Raw genomic sequence first — 25,995 nt, 5'->3', positions numbered from 1 at the left:
AGAAATACTACGTAGGCGTTGTGCCTCCCACCAACAAAGATAAGTTAAGTTCTGACCCGCCCTCCTCATCTCCCAAACATTATGACCAACTCTCCCCCCCCCCCCCACCCACATTTATAGTAAAAGCTTAAATATACCTGAACTCACTGCTTTCTTTGTACTGTAACACGTTGGACATCAGCGTCTGGGACAAACAGTACCTCATAATTACGTTCGACAAAGCCGTCCAATTCTGAGCAGCCTGGATTGTGCATCGTCTTCTGAGTCCTCTGGGTCGTCCTCTGAATCACTAGATGACCAACAAGAACATGACGCAGAACGCGAGCTACTAGTACATTGCCGCTTTCCCTCCACACTGATTTGTGGAGTGGCACAGGAGCGAGACCGACGACCGACCAATGTCGCTGTCCTCGCTTGGTTAATTGGCGCGAAAATCAGATTTGCCGCGCTTTTCGCCGCTCTGCATCATTTATCAAACAAGGCCGAGAAAACATACATAGTGGAGTACAGACAGGGCATTCAGTGTGTGACACGAATAAATAAATAAAAATAAGGTTCATAACTCCTACTAATATTGTAATGTTTCAAAGAAAATAATATAAATAACGTTTAGAGAAATTGGAAGGAGAAAAGATAAGATTTTGGGAACGAGGTTGGCCTTTGGTCGCGCTGCCGCCGTGTTTTGGCGGGAAAAGGTATGCTTTGTTTTTAGAACCTTTGTGAATCTCTCGAACCTCTGTAAAGTAGTGGATCGATTGGGCAGAAAATGGAACTTTCAAGTCCTCCAAAACCAACTCGAATAGTAGATTGTTTAATGCCAGATGCAGCAGAAGGAACCTCTTCTCCACAAACTGGGGAAACAACTCGACATCACCGCGTTGTCAGCGAACAAGTCTGTGAAGTCAGTCATATGGAAGCCGCTAGTTTGCCAGCTTTGGCTGGTGAAGTGGCTGTCGCGCAAAAGCAGCAAATTAGCGAACTTAGCAAGAAACAAGAAATACTCGATCAGCTGAAGGTAAGCTCAACATCATGAGGTTTATCGTCATATTGTTAACACCAGGAACCCCAGTGGGCTCCTGTGAACACTAAACGATGTCTTCTTTTCTCTATCTTGTTTGCCCTTTATTTTTTACTCACCGTGTGGACAAAATCAGGACAAGACCAACCAAGGTAAGACTTATGTGTAAGTTAAGCTTACAATGAATATACTTTTATTTGAAAATAATGATATTATATTAAGTTCTGTTTTATTCTACTTTGGAATTGCTTTCAAGAGGTTCTTACAAAATGCTAAATATCCTGAAAGAACCTCGGCATCCAATCGGGCAGATTTTATTTGATTTTATTCTTACAGTTCAACTGAAGATCAAATCTGTAAAGGAAGAAATTGCTGTCGTTTCGAGAAAAATTTATTTGACCCAGGATGAAGCTTCTAGAAAGAAGGCAAGATGCGAAGAGCTTGACAGAGGTACTCGGAAATGTCTATTGATGTTCTACACCTCACCTACTTTGGAATGTGTTTCGACATTTTAGAGGCTTACGGGCAATTGCTTGAAAGTTCTACGCAAGAACCTTCGACTATCAAATTCCCCTCCACTCAATTTGAGCCATCTTAATTATTCTGCGGAAATCATCAAATTCTGCCTAGACTATACCGTAGGATCTTAGAACAGGTAAAGTTATCATGTGCAACTCTAGCCAATCATTCTATGAAGTTTCGATTTTCCATCGAAAAACCTTGCATTTTTCCTCAGACTTAATATAGTAATGCCAAGAAAGAGTAAACAACACCCTTATGGGTACGAGAATATAGTGCTGGACCCGGTTGCTCAAAGGGCTTTCCACGGGATAAATCACCATCTAGCGAATACATGATGACAAAACACGCTACACTACTCCTATGGATAGGCTTCGTTTGGACAAAACATTAATTTTTCCTGACTCAATAGTACTACAAAAATAACCGATGCACTGAATAACTTCGCCTTTTTTGGAAAGAGAGGCTAGGTTTCGAATACAAAAATCAAGTTGTTTTCAACATCAGTTGTATATACTGTATATTAAAAAACAGTGGAAGTAAAAGTATATTTAGTCAAGGTGTAGGCAGTTGAGAAAGAAGTGTCCAGTGTTGCACGCTGTGCTAGGAATTGCCACTCTCGTATCGATCGCATCTCCTATTAAAAAAGTTCTCAGGATGTAGTTCAACAACCTCTCGACACCAATCGGATCCTTATTATTACGAAGCAGTTGAGACGGATCCGTTCCTCTTCCTATATTTCTTTCCCGCCACAAAACTGTTCCATTCAGTTGGATTACTTTAATAGTTATATTTCTTTGCAGAGATAGTTGAACTCATCGCATCTCAAAGTACTCTAACCAAGCAGCTTGCCATGGCAAGTGACAAGCTAGATAGAGACAATGAGTAAGTAAAGATAGCAGATTCCTTTTCCTCACAACTTTACTGAGAAAATTTAACTATACTTTATCAAACTTGGGAGACATCTTTTTAGATCCTAGGTAAGTTTAAAAAGAAGGTGAGAAGCACGACCGAACCAAACCAAGTCTAATTGTTTCTACAAACCTCTCATGTCATTTCTGGCTTTTCGTGACGGGAGATGAGGTATCGGAAGTTCTGTACTTATTTTCATAACATATACAGCCATGGTAACGACAGAAAACTAACAGAAAACAAGTAGCTTAGTAAAAAGGCTGTTTCACCTCTCTAAGGTCAAAAGCATTGTTCTAATTGTTTGAAAAAAAAATTGTAGTTGAGCTAGGACGTATCTCTTTTATAGAGTTATTATTAAAAAATATCAGGACCATTGAATTGCATGCCTATTTCTGAATCTGCTTAGAACATACAAGCAGTACCGGACAAAAATGGCGACCTATGCTAAACAAGTGGAGCAGTATGAGTTGAATTGCCTATTGTACCAGAACAAAGCTGGACAGAAAGCCAGGAATGCCAAGGTTGCAGAAGAATGTATGGTGTCTCTTATGTTAAAACTCAATCAGATGATTTTCTTTACTGATGTTGCGATGAAGAGCGGTTTTCAATTGAGTGTCGAAAAACCCAAACCAAACCATTGAATCACTTACCAATTAGACTAACTTACCAATTTAATTCTGGATTCATCTTGGCGAATTTTCCTGTTTTTTTTTCTCCTTTTTAATGTTCTTAATGTATAAGGTAATTGTAAGTAGTAATGTTATTTTAAATAGTCATGCGTTTTTATCATGAGCCCCTGGCTCGGGAGATTGGAAAACCACTCTCTACGTTTACGACTCTGAATAAAGTGTCTTTACCTTACCTTACCTTTCCTTACCTTACCTTATCCTACCTTACCTTACCTTACCTCACCTCACCTCACCTCACCTTACCTTACCTTACCTTACCTTACCTCACCTCACCTCACCTCGCCTCACCTTACCTTACCTTACCTTACCTCACCTTACCTTACCTTACCTTAGACTACGCAGCCAATCTCAAACCACCAAAACCAAAGTAATTGTCTGATTACTTTCGACACTCAATTGAAAACCGCTCTATAAGTTACTGATTTTACTTCCCAAACTCTTTTAGAAAGGCTATTTAGTGAAAAAGTTCTCAATAGTTGCTACTTTGAGTTTCCCGGTCTTATTAACACCAAAATCATTCCATCAAAATGTTGAGGTGTCTCACTAGTTTTGTGATTGTCTTATCCCCCAGTATTTGTTCGCATATACATGAGGAATTATTCAGTACAAAATGGCAAGAAATTAAGACAAAAAGAATCTAAGGTTCTTACTTGCCAGACAAACTGTTCAAATAACTGACAAGAAATTGGAGGAACTTCATCAAAGAGAAACTAAACCTTAATAAGTAGTTTCTTAGAAATCGATTTCGAAATAAAAACTAGCGTCGTGACTTTTTAGCGCTAGTTTTTATTTCAAAATAGAAACTAAACCACTAGGAAAGAAATCATCTGGCGACCAAATGATCACGCAGTGATCAGAGCAAATAGTGTAATATTTTGGTGTTGTTTTTTTATATCGAGAAGTATAAAAAGTCGCACAATGTCTTTGTAGTGCAAGGATCTGCTGCTAGTATGATGCATCTTTACTTAAAGAGCATCATATGTCTCATTTTCAAGATTTCATATATTCTATTCTAACTCATCTATGTACTTTTTTCTTTTTATGTGAACTGATACAGTGGAACGTCTACGTAACTTTGAGGATGAGTTCAGACTCGAAAGCCTACGTGCTGAGGTAGTTCAAGAGAAAAGCCACAAGAAGCAGTTGGAAGAATCTTTGGCTCTAAAACAATCCGAGGTGAGCCTTGAACTGTTCCCATATATTCTTCTCTAGTTTTTGTTGGACCATTTCTTTCTTTGTTCGGTAGCTGAGAGAGGTTCTTTGAAGCCTATTACAATACAACTTGGCGTTTAGCGAATCATTGCACTTTTCAGTTTTGTTTTAACCATTTCATTTGTTCTTTTCTTACTGTTCCTCAATTGGTTTAGTACGAGCTAATCACTTTTTGTAATAAAAAACCTCGAGTAACTTAACCTCTCAGTCCTGAGAGTTCGCGGAAGTAGTTTGAGTTTATGAATCACAGTCACGCACATAACGACACATTCTCCAACACTTTTACTTTAGCAGATACAAAAGGAACACGAGCGACATAGACAACTGAACCGAGAGATTGGAATAACGCAAGTAAGTTTACACACATGACTGACGTCAATGATGTAACCGTAATATCCATTCGTGTTAGTTTTATGCAACGATAGAGAAAGGCCTCCCCAGCGTCATCCGCTGTAAGCGAGGTTGTTTTTCCCTCGCAAACCCCTAATGAACGAGTCTTCAAACGCCCTTTGCGTTATCTTTCACGATGGCTCGTTCGGGACTACAGTAGTTGTGCATTCGATTTGCTAAACTCCAAGAGCAATTTTTTTTAGGGGAAAGATAGAGAAACATAAATCGGGGATCAGAATGGAGGTCAGAAAACCACATTCACGTAATGCGCGATCATATAAATCTCACATTATTTTGAAGTTGTATGTTGAAAGAGTTCTCTGGATCTTGGATGCCGATACGTTTTGTATTTGGGTTGCTTGGGGTTTGACTAATGCTCTTAAATTCAGGACGCACTACGGACTACATGAGCACGTCAAATAGGCACTCAAAATGCATCACGTACTCGGTACGTCACACAGGCAGTGAAGGCGTTAACTATATGCCTCCAGTAATTTTCAATAATCTTTTTGTCCACCTAGAAGCGTGACCAGAATCGTGACAAGGTCCAGACGACCCGCAAGCTGAAGCGTCAGCTACAACAAGCATTATCACGTAATCAGCTCTGGAGCGAGGAAGCTCATTCTAACCTCGCAGAAGTTGAGAGTAAAATGGACGTCGAAGGACAAGACGAAGACGATGAAGTTTGTCAACTTGCACTGAACATTGCAGAACTCGACAGTAAAATGGACGAGTAACGAAATATATTTTAGTCCAGGTTTAATGGAGTAAATGATATTGTGTTGGGTTGTGTTATATTGTGACAAGTCCCTAGGGCACGTCATTTTTTTTTTCGAAGTTTAAACAAGGAGGAAAAATAAATATATACACTGCATATACTGGTGTCCAAGGAGAGTTCAGTTTTTTGTTCGATGAAGTGCAAGGGTGCGTCATAGCGCTATTAAGTGATTCACTTCACAAACGTGATAACTAAATAATTGCACTGTCAGTGTACAAATATCACTCGCTATTTATACTCTACTACGTTAATTTAGACGATAAAAGCGTCTTTTGTTAAGCGAAAGTGAATCAAACGATTAAAATCAGCTGAACCTACACCCCATGATCTCTGGCTGCAGTCGGCTCCAGATATTATGTAACAAGTTAAGATTAACTGTCGATTTTGATTCGTCCAAGATTTATTTCTGGAAGCTGAACAGTTGCAAACAATCATCAAGAAATTTAATTGTAAAATTCATGTGTCACGTCCGAATGAACATAGAAGGGCAATTGCTCACCCATGTCGAAACACCGCCGCTTGCGTAACTGACCACGCGAGTCCACTTCATTGTGTGACCTTGGGATCAAATCCGACAAATTTAGCTCTTAGGAAGATCCAGTTTTCAGTCTACGGCTTGGTGTCAAGTACTGAATCTTTCCGCATTCCTTAGCATTTATAGCCTTGACGGTCTTTTCTCTGAGAGCCGTTTGGTTCAGGATATCGCCCCACCCTGATTCAAGTACTACTTGATTTTCATGAATGAAATGAAACGAACTGTTCTCTTTTAAAAGTTTCACAATGCTCACTAGTCAGCAATAGATAATTTCGTACTTTCGTGAGTTGTGCGTGCCCTTATTGTAACAGCAGACTGATAGATGTCAGTCTGAAAACTAATTACCTGTGGTTGATGATCCGTCACAAAAGAGTCGATCTTGACACCCACAAAGGTAAAACAAACGTCTATTCTTTTAGCTCACGAAAGTCAAGGTTGAAACTGATATTTATTGCCCAGTGGTCGGAAACCTGATTGTAATAGTATTGAGCATGAGTAAGAGTTTTTTTCAAAGACTGACCTTGGCTGTACAAACATAAAGACTAGCGTTCAATTCATTCCATTTTCACTGTCAAGGTTAAAACCGATATTTTTAGCCTCATAGGAAGTTCGCAACACTTAAAGTACATATACGAAAATTTAGCTATCATGCCATTCCTTGTTTTCCATCTACCTATACTAATTTACTACGCCTTATAAAGAACTAAAATGAAAACATTGGGTTTTATCAGCAGGAAAAACCTCCCTGAAATAAGCACACTGTCGAAAGTAAATGAAGTACATCCATTCTTCTAATTTAGGGTGGATTCTCTATTTTCTAATCAGCCAGGGGGAACGTAGGCTGTTCCGAAAAATCAGGAGGTTCGACCGGAATCGGGGGCAAATTTCTCCTAACTTTTTTTGCTAAGGAGCAAAAAATTTGCTTCCAATAAATGAATAATCGAGTGGTTTGAAGAAATCAGCATTCTATTGTATTTCCTGATTACAGCCTGTTATCAAATAGCTGCCTTTTTTTTTTATCTGGGTGTCCTTGAACAAGAAATAAAAGACTGACTGTTCTTCAAGGTTGAAAGCTGCAGAATGCTTTGACGATAATCGTTAATCCTGCCGTCGGCGATCGGTCGCTGAGAGCCAAGGTGACACTACTTGTTTTTTAGGTCACGCAATTAAGTAACTAATTATTACTCATTATAAAAGTGGGTAGGATACACTATATTGGCTCCCCTAAGTTGTTGTTTATTCTTCATCCATGGCCATGTGTTCATTCTATTCGATGTAATTAAAAGACTCCAAGATTTGCACTAGGGTAAGCCCTCTTTTCCGTTAAGTGAACACTAATTCCCATATTGTTTACCTACAATCGGATACAGTGAAATAGTGTAGCTTAACGGGACAGTCCATGGAAGAGGGTGGGAGTTCAAAAGTTACTCGCTATCACGAAAGCATCGACGATTTTAGCAATCTATATGAGAAGTACCAGTTAAATAAATGATAAATAAATAATTCTCATTAACCCTCTGTCGAGTAACTTAAGTTAGAGGTAGATGATTCCGTGATGCAGGCCCTAACTGAGACACGCTCTATCTGTTTGTTAGATAAACAGAGCCTTTCAAGTGTGACTAGCGACCTTGACATTGGGACACCATTTCAAGTAAACAACCAAGGTTACAGAGAAGCTATATAAATACTACCCGGGGTACATCACTGGAACAAAATTTGTTAGTAAACCTCGACTAAGCGTTCTTGTCTATCTAGGGACAGTCGACATGGAGGACATAGACAGTTCAGTCTTCCAAGAAAGCTCGTTTTATTTCGCTTGTCTTTGCTTGGTCGTTACCCTGTTGCTGCTCTTTTTGGGATTGGCCAAAATTTGGAGAGACGACCGTCCGCCCGGACCATTCGGTTTACCGATTGTCGGGAGCCTGCTTCATCTTGGCGACTCGCCGCACCTCGCTTTATCAAAGATGGCCAAAGATTACGGGAGTGTCTTTTCCATTCGCCTTGGTTGCAGAAACGTGATCGTCTTGAACAGACAATGTGTCATTAAAGAGGCTCTCTCCAAAAAGGCTGGCCATTTCTCGTCCAGACCACCCTTTCATTCCTTTCAAATAAACAGCCGCGAAGGTAGGAGCATAGCATTCGGTGATGTTGGTCCATTGCACCATCGAAACAAGAAACTTGCAACCCGTGCTTTGCATTCTGTTTTTAGTGATGTAAACCGCTTTAACACCTTGGTGCACCAAGAAACAGAGCAGTTGTGCAACCTATTGACAGAGAGCACATCCGAAGCGCACGACTTGACTCCATACCTAAGAAATATGGTCATTAACTTTGGATTTAGACTAGTATTTGGAGACGATTTAAAAGAAGACTACAGCGTCCATTTCCAGAGCCTCATGCAGAAATCAACTGAATTTTCTGAGAACAATGGTGCTATAAACGTGCTAGACTTCTTCCCGTGGCTTCATTTTGCGTTTAAAAAGCAGTGCAAAGCTACAAAAGCCGCAGTGGAAGAGCTGTTTGACTTTGTACGAGGTGCTTATAGGCAGCAGCGACATGCAAACATTAAAGAGGCTGGTGTTAATGTGGCGGCATCCTTGGATCAAATCATCAGAGAGGACATGTTGAGAGCTGGAAAACACGATATGGCGAGCAAGGAAACCAAACAGCCAGCCGCTGAGATGCCATTAGACGAAGAAGCAGTGGTTACAATGTTAGCCGACACTTTTGGCGCTGGGATTGAAACGGTGTCTACCACGTTATGCTGGGCCTTGCTTTTTATCCTTTCAGCACCTGGGCTGCAAGACGACTTGCAAGCGGAACTGAAGCGCGAGATAGGAACAGATCGCCTTCCCACTATACAAGACCGAGCAAAACTCCCTCTGCTACAAGCCACAGTACTGGAGGTCCTGCGAAGATCTACTGTTCTCCCCTTGGCACTCCCACACTACACAACAGAAGACTCGACAGTCGCTGGTTACCGTGTACCGAAAGGAACTACCGTTTTGGCAAATCTCTGGGCTGTAAATCACGATCCGGATCAGTTCCATCAGCCAGAGATTTTCGACCCCTACCGTTTCCTCGACGCGGAGGGACAGTTTCTGTTAAACATGCAGGCTTTTGTTCTTCCTTTTTCTACAGGTGGAAGACGCTGCCTCGGTGCTACCCTTGCTAAAGCCGAGTTGTTCATGTTCCTCGGTTGCCTCCTACAGCGTCTACACTTCCAGCTCCCAGCAAGTAGCGAACCTCTCAACCTTGATGGAACGTATGGTTTGATTCTGAAGCCTCATCCCTTCAAGGTGGTAGTTGAAGCAAGAAGGTTTGCACAATAACTGTCGAACCGTTAGAAGCTGTCCACCGACGAGTAGTGTTTCTTCACAGCCGCTTGACCCAACTCATGCATGTGTAGACAAATAGCTCTAGATCATGACTTTTACATAGTTTTCAGTAGTTAGTTTTTATGGTAATATGTTTGGTGATATGTCATTTGCCCCACTGATAGAAATTACTACTATTGAATGATCGTTACTGAAAATCGTGACGGAAAAAGATGGGAATAATTGCTGTTCTCACAAACTAAACATGTGCACCTAATTAACCAAAGTTCAGGTTAAAAGCCCGAATCCTTCATTTTATAGACATAAGATTACATGGCTGGATAGGCAATGACTTACCTGCGATGTGGAAAATCCACGTCATTCAAAACTTGGAGTAAACTTTGAATTTGTACCACACACCGCACAAACAAAACCGGCTCTTGTTTCACTAAAGAGATTTTAAACGTGTTCACGATTCGGTGGAGCGTGGTAGTAAGTTAGTTTGATAACTTCACAAGCACACAAGGTTATCGAGTATCTTTCTGTGCGCTTTTATGGATCTTGAATTTCACTGTATTTCAGTGCCAACAACAATTGGTAGCTATAGCTTACGCTTGCTACCGAGCTATACAAAACCAATAAAACATTTACTAATTTCGTTCATCTTTCAACATCTTAGTCAGGATAACTCCACTTTAATATAATTAATATCATGTCGAAGTTTTGGTCGAAAGGAAATCCCTGCAGGCTATGCAAAGGATGTTCTAGAAGTTCATATTTATAAGGAACCATGCAGCTTTATCCGATGGCTCAGTAATATTGTGTTCTTATGTCTTAAACAACAAATTTAGAGTTGATACGCTTTCAACGTACTTTATGAAATTTACACCCAATTGATTTAATTTCACGTCCTAGTTTTCTTTTTGTTACAACATAGGAGCAATATCAAAATTTTCAATTATTTTGAAGTAATATTTATCCGCACAGTTTGTCTCCTTGATTGTCATACAAATATAAGTGATGTTTAATATTATTTTATGCTAAGAATTACTTTGTAATCTTTCAGTTTTTCTCATATTTTAGAATGAAGTGTCACTACTGATATCAATGACGCCGTTGCTGATCATGTGAATCAATAAGCAACTATGAAAGGTTGAAATAAAGTTTCCCTTTTAAGATACATGTTAAGACTTGGTTTTATGGTAATCCACTCAGTCTTTGGAGCATCCAATGAGCTCTCTCGAAGACTGAGAAGGAGAAATAATTCTCATGGTTGATTTAAACCCCCTGAGGTTGGAAGTCTTGAAAATATCTGTCTGCGTGATGCTCTCAAACGAGCTGAGATGGGGGGTTGCGGGCGTTGAAAATTTGTTTGTTCTCCGGACCTACTACACAACTTCTAGATTTGGGGGAGAGGTGTCATTCCCCTCTTCTCGGTCCACGACTAATTTTTCACTTATGTTATGGTATCTCTTGCCGAGTTATTTGACTTTGCAGTCTAGAGTAATGGAGAAAAATAATAAAAAAAATTGAATCTAGGAGTAGTCATAGGAGCAATTAGAAAGCATGTTTTTGCCTGTCGATTTTCTGCATTCCTGGCCGACCCGTCACGTATTCAGCAATTTGTTTACTCAGGTGACCCAGACCATTTATCGAGCCATAGCAGGTGTAACTTTTAGAAACTTGTAAGCTTATGAAACGTTTGTACGGGCTGGTTTCAACCACAAACACTGCTTGTCCACTGCCTAGCTACTGCTTGGCCACCGCTTGGGTAGCCTGTGCACTCTTTCAGCGACAACAAGATCATGTGACCTAATGGCGCGAAATTTCCTATTCACTCTTTTCTCAACTCCCGTTGCATTAATGATCAAAAGTTGTAACAGATTTCTCAATTGTCTTCATTTATCAACCGAATTTTCGTTATCCGTCTCTATACTACAAGCGAAAGTTTGTATTCCAGTGAAAATTATGATAGATGAAGCTCCTCGAGACATCTGCCGACAAATTGTATTCCTCATCGACTCTAATCCTTCGTTTTGGGGATCGAACTGTAGCTGCGAAAACACTTGCAACGCCATTCGATTGTGTGTGCTCAAAATTCTCACGTACTTCAGCAACATAAATGGCAGAGGAAAGCGATCGAATCTACGTTGGGGATTCAAGTTCTTCAACTCTAGGACATTATCACATCAGTTTGAACGACACGAGTTCAAAGATTTCTCAGTAGAAGTGTTTGAAGAGTTTGAAACTGAAGTATCGAAGAAGTTGAACGAATCCTTCGCACAAGTGAGCAATACACTTGAACAAAATGAGCCGGACGGAGAGAAAGATTCTTCATTTGTTAAACCACCAGCTGAGGTTAAATGCATTTCTTGTGCTTTAACTAATGTAGTTCACGATTTTCAATGGGAAAGACCAGACATCAGTTCGCCCGTGAGAAGTACTCGCAGAAACAACAACTTGCTTCATGGCAACAGATCATCAAATACTCGTAATGTTACGTTTTTATTGAGTGGTTGTCCTTGCAATGATGAATCGATCGCTAACTTTACTGGTGAAACTTCATCATCTCTAAGAACGTTTGATAGTGTGAAGAACATTCTAATGCCTTCAATGTTGTTCAAGGAATTTAGAGAAAGACAGATTTGTTTACATTGGGTAAACATCGGAAATGCCCAGCAGGAGGTAATTAATTAGCTAACTCTATGTAATGCAAGTTTGTTTGTTTTATAAAGTTATTATGCATGTGGCTTAGGTACACATTTTTTGTTGTTATACCCCCAACTGAAATACATTTTCTGATTGGAGGATTGGAGGAGAAAGTGTCACATTTCATGGGTCAAAATTCACTAACTCCCTATTGCGAACGAAACTCAGTAACTCCCTAAGGTGAAAAAACTTGATAACTCCCCTCAGTTTCGCTTCTCTTTGGCGAACAATGAATGTCCCTTGATGCTTCTCCCCTCTAAGGAGAAGCATCATGTGATGCAGGGCTATCATTAAGTTTTGATTCACTCATAGCATTGATCCTCATACCCATAAAAAATTTGTTACTGTATGGGTGAATAATATCAAAAACAGGTAATTTCACCGATAACATCAAGGGCTTATCAAGCATACTCAGCCGTGATGGGTGTTACGAGTTACGGCCGTTAATGAGAGCTCTGATCAGTGATAACCCAAATTATGGCTGTATAGGAGATCAGGCAGCTTCATGCAGTTTTCCACTGTACTCTGTTATACAATATCTTCCAATTTATTGTTTAGTTTTTAATTTAGTGTCTTTTCCCCAGGCGAGGAATAGGGCCAGAAACGAGTTGCCTTCACTATATACCAAAAAAGCTGTTCATCAAACGTAATTTGTACTGCTTTTATTTCCTATTTTAGAATACTGGCTTGAAATCATTATTGGATGCTTTAGTGGAGCAGCTTGGTGGACACCTGATACCTCTTTCTGCAGTGATTTATGCTGGGAACATTTTCTCTTTGGGTTCTGACCTGATGAATACATCTGGAAGAAGTGTCTCAGCTGGCAAAGAAGTCATATCCTATGTTAGCCATGGACCATTGCTACCTTGTAAAACTGTCATGGATTTTTATCTCCGTGGAAAGCCAACAAAGTTATCAGAACTAGTTAATGCTACACAGAATCAAGCAAAGTTGGGTTGTCCTGAAACCACAGGATTTCTATGTTCTTCAGGTAATAATTCATTGTAAAGAGCAGTGATTTCAACGGCTTATATGCCAAAGAAGATCAATGTAATATATGCTGTAACTGTTGTTTCCCTTGTGGTTGAATTTTTGCTTGGATTGAAAAATTTTAGTGTGATTCCAAGTGATTGCCTCACTGTTTTAGACCAATCTATGTTATCTTTATGCCCTTGACACTGCCCATTTTAATTTCTTACCACTCTTGGACACACATCAGGTACTGATGAGAAAGTCCATTGTGCTGTAAAACTTCGCTCCATGTTCCAGCCAGTACCAGAGCAGCAAGGCCCAAGAGACCACCATCATAGTGCTTCTGATAGAACAAATGATGCTAATGGTCAGCAAGCTTCAACACCTGAGGTGTCAACCTCAGAAAAAGACAAAAGCCCTCCTAATCTTCTGTGGATCAGAGGAGTGATAAATCAAGCCTGCATCTGCCCAACATGGTTGCACCCCACAAAAGGATATTCATGTATTGGCATGGACGACAGACATGCAGATGATTCACCAAACTCTGCTTTGTGCTCACAAAGATTTATCTCTGGCTGGTTCCAGGGACTCTTACTTTCCTTGGCAAATGATAGCAAACTCCTGGTATGTACAATTGGTTGTGTCTGTTATTTACTGGGATTGTTTTTCTCTTACAAAATGAGGATATACAATCTAGCTTGTAAGTGTAATTGTCCGGGTGAGAGAATAGTTCTGCAAAGAACTGTTATACATGACAGTAGATGGTGTTGTAGGTCTGCCTCTGACTTTTCACGACCTACATGTGAACAAAACTGACAGATGAACCTCAAAAAACAGCTCAGTTTGACTATCAATAGGTGGAATCATTGACAGAAACTTGTTATCTGCCCAATTACTGTTGACAAATTTTTCACAAGTTTTACAGTCACTATTGCGTACTTGATGTTAAAGAGTTTACACAGAAGATGTTCCTTATAAACAACAACAAAAAATTACATCAATTTGGGTATTTTGTATGTATACAATAATACTTCTGTGACCATAGTGTCTTGGCAAGAGTGCCTCGAGGCTTAGAATATCCAAATAGGCCATATGCATATGCTCGGTAATGGACTGGAACTAGCTTGCAATGGAGGCCTCATGGGGGAGAATATCATTAAAAAGAGATTAATGCCATTTGCATTAATTTTGAAAAGAATCCCTGCATTAGCCTCAGTTGCAAATTAGTTCTTGTCACTTACTGAGAATACATGTATGTATATGGCCTATTACATTGTAGGAGCTAAAAATAACACGTGGGATCTTTGTTGGTACATGTACATTTACATCTGATTAAGTCTCGCACAAGGCATTACATGTTGGTGATATTGATGTTGCATGGTTTGTAGCATTGTCTTGATTTTTCCTTGGTAGGTTCTTGACTTTATCGACTGTGATAGTGGACTGCCAGTTAGTGGAGTACTTCAGCCCATGACCTCTGTCTGTGGTGTTATAAGTGTCATTGCATTGGATTTTCTTGTGGAGTTTGATAAGTTACTGCTTTGGAATGGCAAGACTGCAGTTCTGGATACGAAATGTGTGAAAAACGCAGAAACCTCCCACCTTTTGGTTAATGAGCACAGATCCAAAACTGTTTATAAACCAGCCAAACCACTTGGATACAATGAAGTCTTTGTTAGGCTTACAAGATCGCAAAATAATGTGGAAGGTATCTGTAAACCAAAATCAGAGTATACAGTGTATTAAGTCAGTTGAAACACAATCACACAACCACCATCACTGAGGTTTTATTTCAGGCAAAATTACCGGTGAGTTGCCATGAGACAAGGTGGCTGTAAGACAGGCTCTACTGTTATCATTTAGCATTATCTGAATTCGACTAATCACACTGACAACACAAGCCATTTTGAGCAGAGTTGAAGAATTTATTAGCAGTAATAGAGGTAACATAGCAACAAACCGTAAAATTTTGTCACACTTTTGAGAAATAAAAAGAACATGTTATCTTACATGTACTAGAATACATGGAAGTTAAAGTGCTTGGCTAAGAAAAGAATGATCAAACTACAGTCTGATTCATATCTCCTAGTATACATACTCAGTTACAAAGCATGTGCAATGATAACTAAATGCAAGTGTCGTATGTGTTACACTTATGAGTTGCAATTCTTAAATTACTTTGCAATAAATCTGACAGGTTGTTAGCTGAAAACTCTGATTTTTGTGATATTTTTGTTGGTCTGGCAGCAACTGATTCAAGAACATTTGATGCTGGGTTTGTTGATCCATGGTGCTCTTTTCCTGATGTTGATGATAACAATAGGTTACTTTGGAGTGAGCTGAGCAGGTACATGTACTTTAGGTTATACTATATGATAAACAATACATAGCAAAAAAGATTTTGTATGGTGCATATTAAAGTGAAGGGGTGGCTATTAGTTTTCCAAGCAATGTTATTTGGGAGTGTTGCTGCTTGATTCATTTCAGAATATGCAGGTAATGAAAAAACTACCCAAAGCCACTGATTCATCAATGATTTAGCCTGAGGGTTTTAAAAATATTTATTAATTGGATTTCATTTTTGACAGAAAAAAAAAAGATTTGTTAAGGCTATATAAATCATGTTTAAGATGAGAGAGCAGATGTATGGCTCACCTGCTAAATACAGAGTATCTTCAGCATTTTAAAACCAGATCCTTCAAGTGTGTACTTGTATGTGACAACAAAGACACATTAAATTGATTCTGACACAATTGACAGAGTTGATGAGTCTGAAGAAGAGAAAGAAGCTGACAGTGAAGACAGTGAGTCTAACCTAATAAAAGAACTAAAGAAACTTTACAACAGCAAGGAAACTAAGTCAACATCAATAGCTTTTAATGGAAGGCCATCACCAAAACAGTCCAAGGTGAAGTTAAACACTCCAGCAAAAACGAAGGGGAAGAGGGCTGTGTTGAAGCAGAGGTAAGAGAAGAATAGTCAAAGAGTAGATCTGTCTCACAATTTTGAAAAGAAGTTATAAGTTTGGTTAGTTTTTCTATAACTTTGCATCCTGCCTGTTTCTATTGTTCCTGACTTCTAAAGCAATACATTTGTATTACCTGAATTAAGAGTTCAAGTGAATATATTAAAGATCATATATTCAAATTGTGGAGTGGGCTGAAGACATGAATGATCATTGCAGTTGTGTGCACAGTTGTTCTCTTTGAGAATAACTAAGGCATAAACAACATACATGTATTATTATGATCATGACCTTTTATAACATAAAATTTAAATGATGCATGAATGGATTATGGTTGACTGCCAGAAATACGTCTCATTTGCAGGCTAGGATTATGGTAGCCTCTTGTCAGCTTTTCATAAAAAGGGTTTCTTGAAAGTCTTACCTGTAGCAAGTTAATATGACTTGTGTTGCACGGTGTAAAATATTAAAATGTTTTTTTCTCTTGAAGTAGAGATTTGGAAAACAAAACAGAAACAAAAGATCAGAACAACAAACTGGATAAAAAGGAAAGTCAACCTGCAGTTAACAACAGAATAGAAAACAGCTGTATCAACAAGGACAAGCAGATGAAGACCAAAAGCATTGGAACACAAGATGTCCCTTGTGATATCAAAGGTGTGTTGGTTCATGTACAATTGTCAGACCTTGTATGCTTATACTTGCCTATTTTTAGAGTGTTTTGTTGATGTACAGTACATGTAATAGCAAACTTCTCTAGCACTAAGTTTACTGCTGTCGGTCTACTACAAATTCATGCACATTAATTTTAACTCATTTGAACAGGATATCCAATATATTTTGCAAATATTGCATTCTCAACATTGCAAAAGCTGAAACACTTGTACCATAATTTCTGTTTCGTAAATTAAAGGTTCCTCCTACTTACTTTGTTATTGTCACTTTCTATATCTTCATTGCCTCAAACAATACAAAATATTCTGCCCCATAGATGAAGCAGAACTGGTGAAGGTTGTTCATGATTTATGTGACAAAGTTGTTTTGGAGGTAAGATCAAGCTAAAATGTAGTTGGAGCTTTGATGAATTGTTCTTGACTAACATCCCAGTTGTCAACATAACAAGTTAAGTCAAATTGATTGTAGTGCAATATTTGTTACATATCCCTATTCTTTTTTACTAGGAAGCAAATATACTCGACAACATCACCAACATAGTGACACTAGTTTCCTTCAGTTATGCAAAAGAAGAAGCTGATAGAGAGAAGGTGTGCATTTCTGTACTTTTGTCTGTTTAGTTTTAGATACATGTACATGTAGTTTTTACAAACTGTGAAATCTTTCAAAACTACATTAAGAAGCCGAGCCAGTTGTTCCCAATAGTTAATTGACAACAGCATGTATCATAGATCATATAGACAGACAGACAGACAACCGTTATTCAGTACATGTCATGTTATTTGTGACACACAATTGATGAAGTTTATTTTTGCCAAAAGCTACTGACAAGTTCCCATCAGAACTGACTTTGGATTACAGAGAGTTTGTGCATTATAAGTCTACTGATCTGATGCATATCCTGTTTCAGGACTGTCCTTCAAAGTTTCTAGGAGAGCATTTCCTTCTAACAGTATCAGCTCTTAAAGAAAAATATGAAGGATGCAGTGATGTCATCAGAACTGGACAACAAGTCAGAGAGTGAGTTTCTCGTGGTGTTTCAAAGTCACATACGGTGACATTGTCGCACATTGTACTGTGGTTGCCTTTCCCCAGCCCCTCGTTTTGTTTTACTGCATGGATAGTGCTATAGATTAGCAAAAGGAGGGTAGTCTGACGAAATAATCTTAAAAAAGTTGTGTTTAGGTTTTTGTCTTTCTTCTAATAGCTCTGGGTTTGTTACAGTATTGTACAGTGTTGTTGTTACATTTGAAAGGCCCAAATACATGTAGTTTGCTAAAACAACTTGATGAAAAAGTAATATGAGTTAATAAGCACGGTTTACCACATTGATTGCCTTTGATGCCTTGCTTTCAGGTACCAGCTTCAAATCCTGCTAAGAATGGAGATTGCAGCTCTTGCAAATGCCGATGAAAACAGTCCCCTGGTTGAGGAGGTAGTAGTTGAAACGTTTTTAAACTGATGTGTGGTCTAGTAACTGACACGGCTTTTACAGCATACATTTACATTGGCCGTCTTACCTCATAGTGGAGTTCTTTATTGATATTCCGAGAAATCTTGTTGGGAATCTAATTGCTATACCACCACTATCACAGACAGCTGGTTATTGAACTTCAGGTTGCGTTCCTTTGGGGTGATCTGGATCAGGGTCAGTGATCCAAAATCGCTCGGATCATGGTGCATCAAAGCAGCCAATGAATCCTTGACCAGAGTGGATTAATCGGTGCTTTTGATGTACCATGATCTGAGTTTGGATCACTGATCTTGATCACCACATAGGGACACGCCCTTAATCAAGGAGCACACGTACAGTGTACATGTGGTCTTTAGTGTAGTGTGAGATTGAATTCGAAGAGTCGATAGTAATACATTAAACGTTCTCCCATGTCTTGGGTTCCAAGCAAGGCAACGATACACAAAGATTCCATCGCGTTAGTGTTTGACTGTTGCTTGTCACCATGGCACTTCGTGTTATTTCAAAAGTAACCAGGACTTGTTGTTTTTCAATGTTTGTGTGCTGTAGGTGACTGCACTCTTGCGAGCCATCTCGTTCATGAAAGACCCTAAGTTTCTGACTGTGTATCTACGCGAGGTACTTCTTCAAAGGTACGTAACTACATGCATTTGTTCATAACTATCTACACTTCATTTTCAGTTGAAGTATTTCTTCGCCTAGTGCGTAGTTAGGGACGGCTTTGGGCAATTTTCCCCACCAAAATTCCTGCACAGCAAAAACTGCTGAAACAAAAGCGTGCAAGGGGAGCCGTGGAAAAAGGGGAGCCGTGGGAAAAAAATCGAGCAAGTGCCTTTGTGTTATCCAGGTCCTGTTTTAAGTTGAAAAACAATTTGCACAAGTTATTGCCCACCAAAAAAAATCTTGCACAACCTGAGCGTGAGAAAACAATTCATGCCCCAGAAAATTGCTCAACCACCCCCCCCCCCCTCCCTCAAAAAAAAATGGTGCGTCCCTTAACTACCGACCACCCATCCAGGTACAGTCACATCCTTGCCAAGTTCCTGTGCGGTGTTTATGAAGGTCTGATGATGCGCCCTCCCAGGGAACTGTTGACGCCCTCCAAATGGTCCAGCGATGATGAATCACCCATCAGACGCTCCGTCAACTCCAATTCCAGCGCTAAACAAGACTCTAATCAGCCAAGGTAACTTGCATGGGACGAGAATTGTATTGAGTATGTCCATGATGGACTTCGAGGGTGACAAATTTTCAGTGGAAAAATGGGAACGCGTCATACAGGTTGCCATCTAACAACATGGATTGGAGATACATTACTTGCAAAAAATTTCGGACACTTTGCTGAAACATACCTAAAGTAAATTTACGCCTACAAAAGACGAATTAGACTGTAACAACATCTGTAAACATGATAGGTCTACTGCAGCCTCAAGGTTTTACGAATACACCGACGAAAAAATAACATAATTGATAAAGGAAACTAACAGCTTTGGAGCTACTTCCAAGTTTTGTACTGTACTGTAAATATTTCGGACGCCTAAAAATTCGGACGGTTTTTCTTCGGACCCTCTTTTTCGTCTGAAATTAAAATCATTCGAAATTTTTTGCAAGTAATGTAGGTTAGCTTATACAGCGAGAGTCTCGTCTCGCGAGAGCGTGGTAACTTACTTTTGAGCGATACTGTATGATTGACTCTTTCTAACTTTTGAAATGCACTTTGTGTTATTTTAGGAGCAGTGGATGCCGTGTTCTCACCCGCCATTTGAGTGTCACAGATGCGGTTGGTAAAAGAAGAGAGATCGTTGTACCTGGGAAAGCAAAACCAAAAGATAAAGAGAAGAAAAAGAAAGAAAAACCACAAGGCTCTATCAGTTCACGAGGTTAGTCTTACGAGGACCTATTCCCCGTCCCCCCCCCCCCCCTCCCCACTTTTCATGGGCTGCCGTGCATAGCGATATTCACAATATATCTAGTGACACTCTAAATTTGACATATGTGCATGGCCTGTAGGTGCAAGCAAGAAGGAAGAGAAGAAAGCCACAGGTCAGAAAACGCCAGTTAAACTAGTCAGACGAAATCTTTTCACGGAATCCGGGGAAGGTGATGAGAATAATTCAACTGCCAGAGTGCCAAGGAAAAGAAAGCTGTCAGATTCAAGAGGGCAACAGGATCAAGCCAAACGACGATTTCACCGGAGAAATACTGTGGGTATGTACATCTACGTTTGCCACTGCTAGTGACTGTTATGGTATTACCAACTTGGACATTTTGTTTGCATTTTCAAGCACTGTTAACACTACAGTAGTATCACCATTACTTAATGCTTTAGGCATCTAAAAGACGCTGACGATGTAAAACAATGTCGCGAAAAGTCAGTTCACAGATGGCGATCCGGTTCTCGTAGCTCTTCTGACGCATTTACTGACACATATTTCCTCTTCAGGGGCTAAACGCTTTGAATTTCAAAATGAATTTAGCCGAGACCTTAGTACAAGGGCGAGATGTTTGGACACGCATAACTGCACACTTGAGCTGCTCACGTCTCAGTGAAAAAGGCACGGCGTACTAAGAACCAGCATCCAGTTGTAGTGTGTATTATTATTACAATTTACTCATGATTATTGTTTTGGTTTGTTTCAGGTTCCTTCTCAAAATCTGCTGTTCAGGAGACTCCTGCTCATAAACAGGTCTCCCATGCGTTGTGGAATAAACAAGAACGTGCCAGGTGAGATATTCCTTGTGAAAATTTACAGATTTAAAATGTGTTGTTTACGAATTACGGAACGCAAGAGTACTACCACATATGAGGTCAATATTTCATAACGGGCACCATCCCTAACCGGGCTTCTCCGTTCTCCATGTAAAGTCTTAATGCAATAGGCCATTTTACAGTTGTGTACTTAGTTACCTGGCCAGTAAATGCAAGCGAGGCTGTAGGCGACCTTGCTTTGACACAGATCCCTCTGTTTTTCTAATTTAAATACCAAGTAGTTAGCATAAGAACAACTTGATTATCACATCAAAAGCAGTGAGGTCTTTATCAAAACAAGATCACCTGCGGCCTCGCTGCCATTCAAAGGCCAGGGCCCAGTTGTTCGAAGGCTGGATAACGCTATCCACCGGATAATTCGCTCTCCAGTGGATAAGTGTTAACAAAACAAACCACGCTATCCGCTGGATAGTGTTATCCACCTTTTGAACAACGCAGGCCAGGTCACTCGCTGAAAGACAACTGTAAAATAGTTTATTTGTCAAAATGGCACGATTCCTGCCTCGGCCACTATGTTTGTTATAGAACTTCTTACTCTTATTTTACAGACAAATTTGAGTGCAATATTCATGTCAGTTAATATTCATGTAGCTTATCACCGTCTCATGTACTTGTATTCCAGGAAACGTTCCAGAGCTTATACAGAAGTGCATGTTTTACAGGAGTCACCCCTAAAAGAGTTACAAGCAGGTAAATTAACTTGACTGTTGTGCTGTGGGGTCTGTCTGGCTTTCTCTCTCTAGTATCCAGGATGACTATGATCACAAGACACGATGCGAGAGGGTTGGACAAGCTTCTCGTTCTGTCTCGTGACGAACACAACATTTGTTCTAGCGTGTATTTAAAGCTCGTTGTGTAAACCAAATTTTGGGGCTCAGCCCGACACTCAGTTTGGAGTGGTCACAGGATTGTCATAAATGAACATTTCAATATTTTTAGTGATTCAACTAAGTAGGATACAATTCTTTGCAGGAGAGATGCTTCCTCGAAAAAGTCCTCGGAGGCCGCCATCATTGCTCTCCCAGCGGAGTCAGTCATTTTATGGGCGCTCAGCTAGTGTAGGACTATTGACCAGGACCAGTTCCTTCACGGGGTCATACTCTCGTGACTCCCCCAAGAAAGAGCCCACAGAGGAAATAGATTCTGGTTCTTCTGAAAAGACCCCTCAGAAGACGTCCTTTGCTGCGGCTGTTTCGCCGTTACGGTTCTCTCCTCGACAGAGGAAGAAGTTTTCGCTGCACAGTTTGTTGACCACCGCAAAAGAATGTGATCCAAAGGAAAAACATTTGACGAGTCTTCATAAACCTACGACACCAAAAGAAAAACGTCTGGGCACAAGATCTTCTCCGAGACTCCTCAAGAAGCGGTCGTTTTCTTGTATTGGGTTTTCGTCTGTTCCCTTCCCTGGCGCTCAGGAAAAGAAGTCAGATCCTCTTCGTGCGAAGCCAAGATCATTTGAGAGTACAAGCCGCAATTCGCTATTAAAGGAGGATGTTTGTTCCGACAATGCTGTACAAGGAAGCTTGATGAAAACGCCAAAGAAGCAGAAAACCGATGACTTTTCAGAGGTCGGAAAAATCACCCCAAAATCGACTTCAGCGAAGATGTCGTTTGCTACCGTCTCGCCTTTGCGGTCGTCTTCTCGGTCCTCTCCTCGGCAGAAGAAGTTTTCGCTGCAGAGTTTGGAAAAAGAAAAACGTTTGCCGATTCCTCATAAGCCTACGACACCCGAAGAAAACCTCATGGCCACTAGATCCTCTCCAAGACTCCTCAAAAAGCGCTCGTTTTCTGGTGTAGAATTTTCGTCTTTCCCTAGAGTCCAGGAAGAGAAGTCAGATCCTCGTCGTACAAAGCCCAGATCATTTGAGAGTACAAGCCGCAATTCGCCATTAAGGGAGGACACTTGTTCAGAGGATGTCGTGCAAGAAAGCTTGATGAAAACGCCAAAGAAGCAGAAAGCGGATAGCCTTTCAGAAGTTGGAAAAATCACTCCAAAATCGACTTCTGAGCAGTCAGAAAAGCGAACGCCATTAAAAGATCATCATTTGGATGAATGTGTTGTTCTTCTTACGCCAATTCGACGTCCCTTAAATTCTACCGTGCATGTTTCACCAAAGATTGTAACTGATGAATCTTCTGCGTGTTCAAAAGGTCACACTCCCCCTGGTGTTGCGGAATCTTCAAAACAAGGGGTGGATTCGGCAACAACGCCGGTAGGAACACCCGTTAAGAACGACGTCAGCTCAGCAGTCCGCAGCTCACCGAGATTAGCGGGACACCGAAGCAAGCGCGACATTTCCGAGTCTTCCAAAGGAGCATTCCACGAATCTCTATGTAAATTTACAGATTCTAAATCGAAGGATGAAAAGTTAGTGAATCCCAGCTCTGAAGACTCCATAAGGTTCACCGGGGAGACTGTGGAAAATACCAGAACCCCCGTTAAGGATCGTCCTTTTGACGACTGTGTGGTGCTTCTGTCCCCAATTAGGGAGCTTCTAACATCTCCAGTGCACGTGCTATCTCAAGAAAAAATCGTGTTGGTCACTCATCCGGGCTCTAAAAGTACCTGTCAACTTGACGAAAACCCGGATACCAACATGATGACCGGTGATGCCGGAAAATGCTCCTTATCAAAGGAGGATGCTACAAGCATTAAGCCACCTCGTTTGTCTCTCCGCATTGCCATGTCTTCCGCTCTTGATGCATCAAAAGAACGAAGCCTGGGGAAAATATCCCCAGCAGTAAACGGCGAGTCCACCGGTGTAACGTTTAAAGCAGACGGAACGTTCAGCTGTGCGAGTCTGGTCGAAAATGATGAATGCTGTGGCATTTCTGCCGCAACTGAAGAAGCGCAAAGAAGCGTCTCATATAGTCACTTCCAGGGAGCTGTGCTGTCTCCTCGCTCGACCCGCACATCTCCTAGAGAAGCTCAGTTATTATGGAATCAGCGTCCACAAAACTCAACTACTCCTCAGAAAAAAGGGAAAAAGAAACCAAATGGTGTGTCCAATTCACCGGCTGAACCTACACGTCTGAGTCCTCTCAACCAAATACTACGGCAGCAAAAACGAAAAAGATGTTTTTCAAGCTCTCCCGCGGATAAGCGTTCTAGAGAAGTGTGCCGGGGTTCACGTGACACTTTACGTGCACCTGACACTTTGTGTGCACCTCGAAGGACTCCAAGAAAGAAAAAGTCAGTGCGAGGCAAAGACGTGGACGGGAATAGTTCTTTGAATGTTTCTTGTCCCGTCGTCGTTGAGGACGACAATTCGATGTCGTCAGAAGATGTGGTCAATTGGCTTTGCGAAATGGAGAAAGAATATGACCGTTCTGTGGCTGAGAAAAGTGAAGTTTCGAAGTCGCCCGCAACAAAAAAGAGACGAATCGACAAATCTGTTGTGTTCGGTAGGAAACGCGCTGGGAATGAGGCCTCAAGAAAGCAGAAGAGCAAGAGTACGAATTCGTCCTTGAGCAGTGACACAAGCTACGAGGAAGACGATGAAGTGTTTCAGAGTCCCGCCGCGTTAGCCTCAGCGTGTCTCAGGCGGAGACATTTGAATAAAACACCCTTATCAGCGAGTAGCATTAAATTGTTACAAGAATCTCCAATACTTTGTGATAGTAAACTTTCGATGTCGCCCTCGACCCGTACACGAAGCTGCTCCGATGTATCTCCGAATCCCGAAGAGTACAGTCGGAGGGGAAGACTTGCGCGGCGAAAGTTCGTTCAGAGGAGAGCGAGCATCTCGGAGAACTTCGTTGATGACCAAGAGGAACCGATAGGGTTTCATTTGAGAAAGCGACTCAAACTCAATACTTAATTTTTACTTGCTTATCTTAAGATTTGGTTTTGGAATTGAATTTGCAAAGTTGTACATATCGTAGTCTTACTGCAATCCGAAGCCGAGATCTTTTATTTGTGACGTAATTTTCGTGTTGAACGACGAACCGGCTTTGACATAAATCAACTGTGCCCTCCAAGTCCCAAATCCTAGAACGTTTTTTGGTTTTATGTTTTTTTTGCACGCACTTGTCGTGTAAATGCTGCCTTGTTAGCTGTATACTAGCTCGTATTGTTTTTAAATAATAAATATATTTGTGCTACGGAGACGAAAAGTTTGTATCGTTGTATTTTGGTGAAAAGTGGGATCCAGATCATGTGTCGCGGAGAATGAAACTTTTCTTTTTCTCTTTCGACTTCGTGATTTGTCCATCGAGAATCAACAACTCGAATAAACTCAGATTAACAGATTGCGTATCGCGAGGAAAAGAGGCTAGCGGGATATTTTAAGATGTGCCAATTCGCAACTCCAAAATATCCTTTCACTTGGTTGACAACAATAGCAACAACGACTTTATTTGTAACCAGCATTTAACATTTTAGCTTAAGTGTATGATACGAAATGTTTCCCCCCGTTTTTGTTTCTTTGATATGTGTGAAAAAACCATTCTGAGTTTGCAACATAAAGAGAGAATGCCAACTTCGTTCCCAGGGCTATTCCCTTTGAAATCGGGAAAAGCCCTGGTAACGATGTCTGATTTCATTCTCGTCGCCATAGCCCTTTCTCGTTTCTCGTGCCAAGGCCCCGCCGGCTAAGAGAAGCGAAAAGGGCTATAGGGACGAGAATGATTTAGGTGTACTTCAACTGCTTGCCTATGTTCAGATACAGTCCGCCATTTTGACAATAGGAAAGTCAAGATGAAAAGGGAAAATACTTTCCTATCCTCTGCTGGAAAGAAGAATGACGCTGTTATTGACGAGACTGAAACTGAAGATGAACTTTTACCTTGGTTCACCCCACACCCCTCCCCCATCGTGAACAATCCGCGTATCAAAAAATGTACTCACAGTTAAACCACTTTTTGTCATATACCTGCCATTATTTACGTGGTGTGCAGTGATGGGCGAAAACTAGCCATGCGGGGTATGAAGTTTTCTTCTCAATATGAAAAAATCAGAATCATTCATTCACGTGATACTATCATGCAAAAACCAGGGAAACGAAATGCATGCAGGGTACGAAATCCACACAGTGCGAAAAAAGGCTCGATTTCCCCTA

At 40.6% G+C, this 25,995-nt stretch overlaps 3 protein-coding genes across 4 annotated transcripts; all 3 read left to right on the top strand.

The window, feature by feature from the left end:
- Positions 1-680: 680 nt before the first annotated feature.
- Positions 681-5,614, top strand: LOC110039997 (uncharacterized). Its single transcript, XM_020745179.2, has 8 exons — positions 681-1,015; positions 1,155-1,170; positions 1,355-1,468; positions 2,341-2,422; positions 2,856-2,983; positions 4,196-4,314; positions 4,642-4,701; positions 5,262-5,614. The coding sequence occupies exons 1-8, from the start codon at positions 767-769 to the stop codon at positions 5,475-5,477; spliced, it is 984 nt and encodes a 327-aa protein (XP_020600838.2). The 5' UTR covers positions 681-766; the 3' UTR covers positions 5,478-5,614.
- Positions 5,615-7,593: 1,979 nt separating this feature from the next.
- LOC110040059 (steroid 17-alpha-hydroxylase/17,20 lyase-like) lies at positions 7,594-10,550 on the top strand. Its single transcript, XM_020745249.2, has one exon. The coding sequence runs from the start codon at positions 7,820-7,822 to the stop codon at positions 9,383-9,385; it is 1,566 nt and encodes a 521-aa protein (XP_020600908.2). The 5' UTR covers positions 7,594-7,819; the 3' UTR covers positions 9,386-10,550.
- Positions 10,551-11,185: 635 nt separating this feature from the next.
- LOC110040057 (uncharacterized) lies at positions 11,186-25,051 on the top strand. 2 transcript variants are annotated; one of them, XM_020745246.2, is made up of 18 exons: positions 11,186-12,055; positions 12,758-13,070; positions 13,299-13,675; positions 14,465-14,759; positions 15,299-15,398; positions 15,812-16,015; positions 16,507-16,673; positions 17,008-17,063; positions 17,198-17,281; positions 17,602-17,711; positions 18,048-18,126; positions 18,715-18,797; positions 19,184-19,351; positions 19,897-20,045; positions 20,176-20,373; positions 20,806-20,890; positions 21,558-21,625; positions 21,908-25,051. In XM_020745246.2, exons 1-18 carry the CDS (start codon positions 11,186-11,188, stop codon positions 24,754-24,756), a joined length of 6,255 nt encoding a protein of 2,084 aa, XP_020600905.2. In that variant the 3' UTR covers positions 24,757-25,051. The 2 variants fall into 2 exon arrangements, with proteins under 2 accessions (XP_020600905.2, XP_020600906.2); XM_020745247.2 differs by having other exon boundaries at positions 11,250-12,055; positions 16,510-16,673.
- The last annotated feature ends 944 nt before the right edge of the window (positions 25,052-25,995 follow it).

The sequence above is a fragment of the Orbicella faveolata genome, unplaced genomic scaffold (genome assembly GCF_042242905.1).
Source record: "Orbicella faveolata isolate gen_17 unplaced genomic scaffold, um_ofav_v1 contig_26, whole genome shotgun sequence".
NCBI classification, from domain to species: domain Eukaryota; kingdom Metazoa; phylum Cnidaria; class Anthozoa; order Scleractinia; family Merulinidae; genus Orbicella; species Orbicella faveolata.
Note: the sequence above shows the minus strand (reverse complement) of the source record. Positions and strands in the feature narration are given on the sequence as shown.

Excerpts from the sequence above, each read along its gene's own strand:
- LOC110039997 (XM_020745179.2), top strand. The coding sequence starts at position 767 with ATGGAACTTTCAAGTCCTCCAAAACCAACTCGAATAGTAGATTGTTTA. Across the intron at positions 2,423-2,855 it reads AAGCTAGATAGAGACAATGA|AACATACAAGCAGTACCGGA; the intron begins GTAAGTAAAGAT and ends GAATCTGCTTAG. Across the intron at positions 4,702-5,261 it reads GAGAGATTGGAATAACGCAA|AAGCGTGACCAGAATCGTGA; the intron begins GTAAGTTTACAC and ends TTGTCCACCTAG.
- LOC110040059 (XM_020745249.2), top strand. The coding sequence starts at position 7,820 with ATGGAGGACATAGACAGTTCAGTCTTCCAAGAAAGCTCGTTTTATTTC.
- LOC110040057 (XM_020745246.2), top strand. The coding sequence starts at position 11,186 with ATGGCGCGAAATTTCCTATTCACTCTTTTCTCAACTCCCGTTGCATTA. Across the intron at positions 17,712-18,047 it reads ACTGGACAACAAGTCAGAGA|GTACCAGCTTCAAATCCTGC; the intron begins GTGAGTTTCTCG and ends CCTTGCTTTCAG. Across the intron at positions 20,046-20,175 it reads AGGCTCTATCAGTTCACGAG|GTGCAAGCAAGAAGGAAGAG; the intron begins GTTAGTCTTACG and ends CATGGCCTGTAG.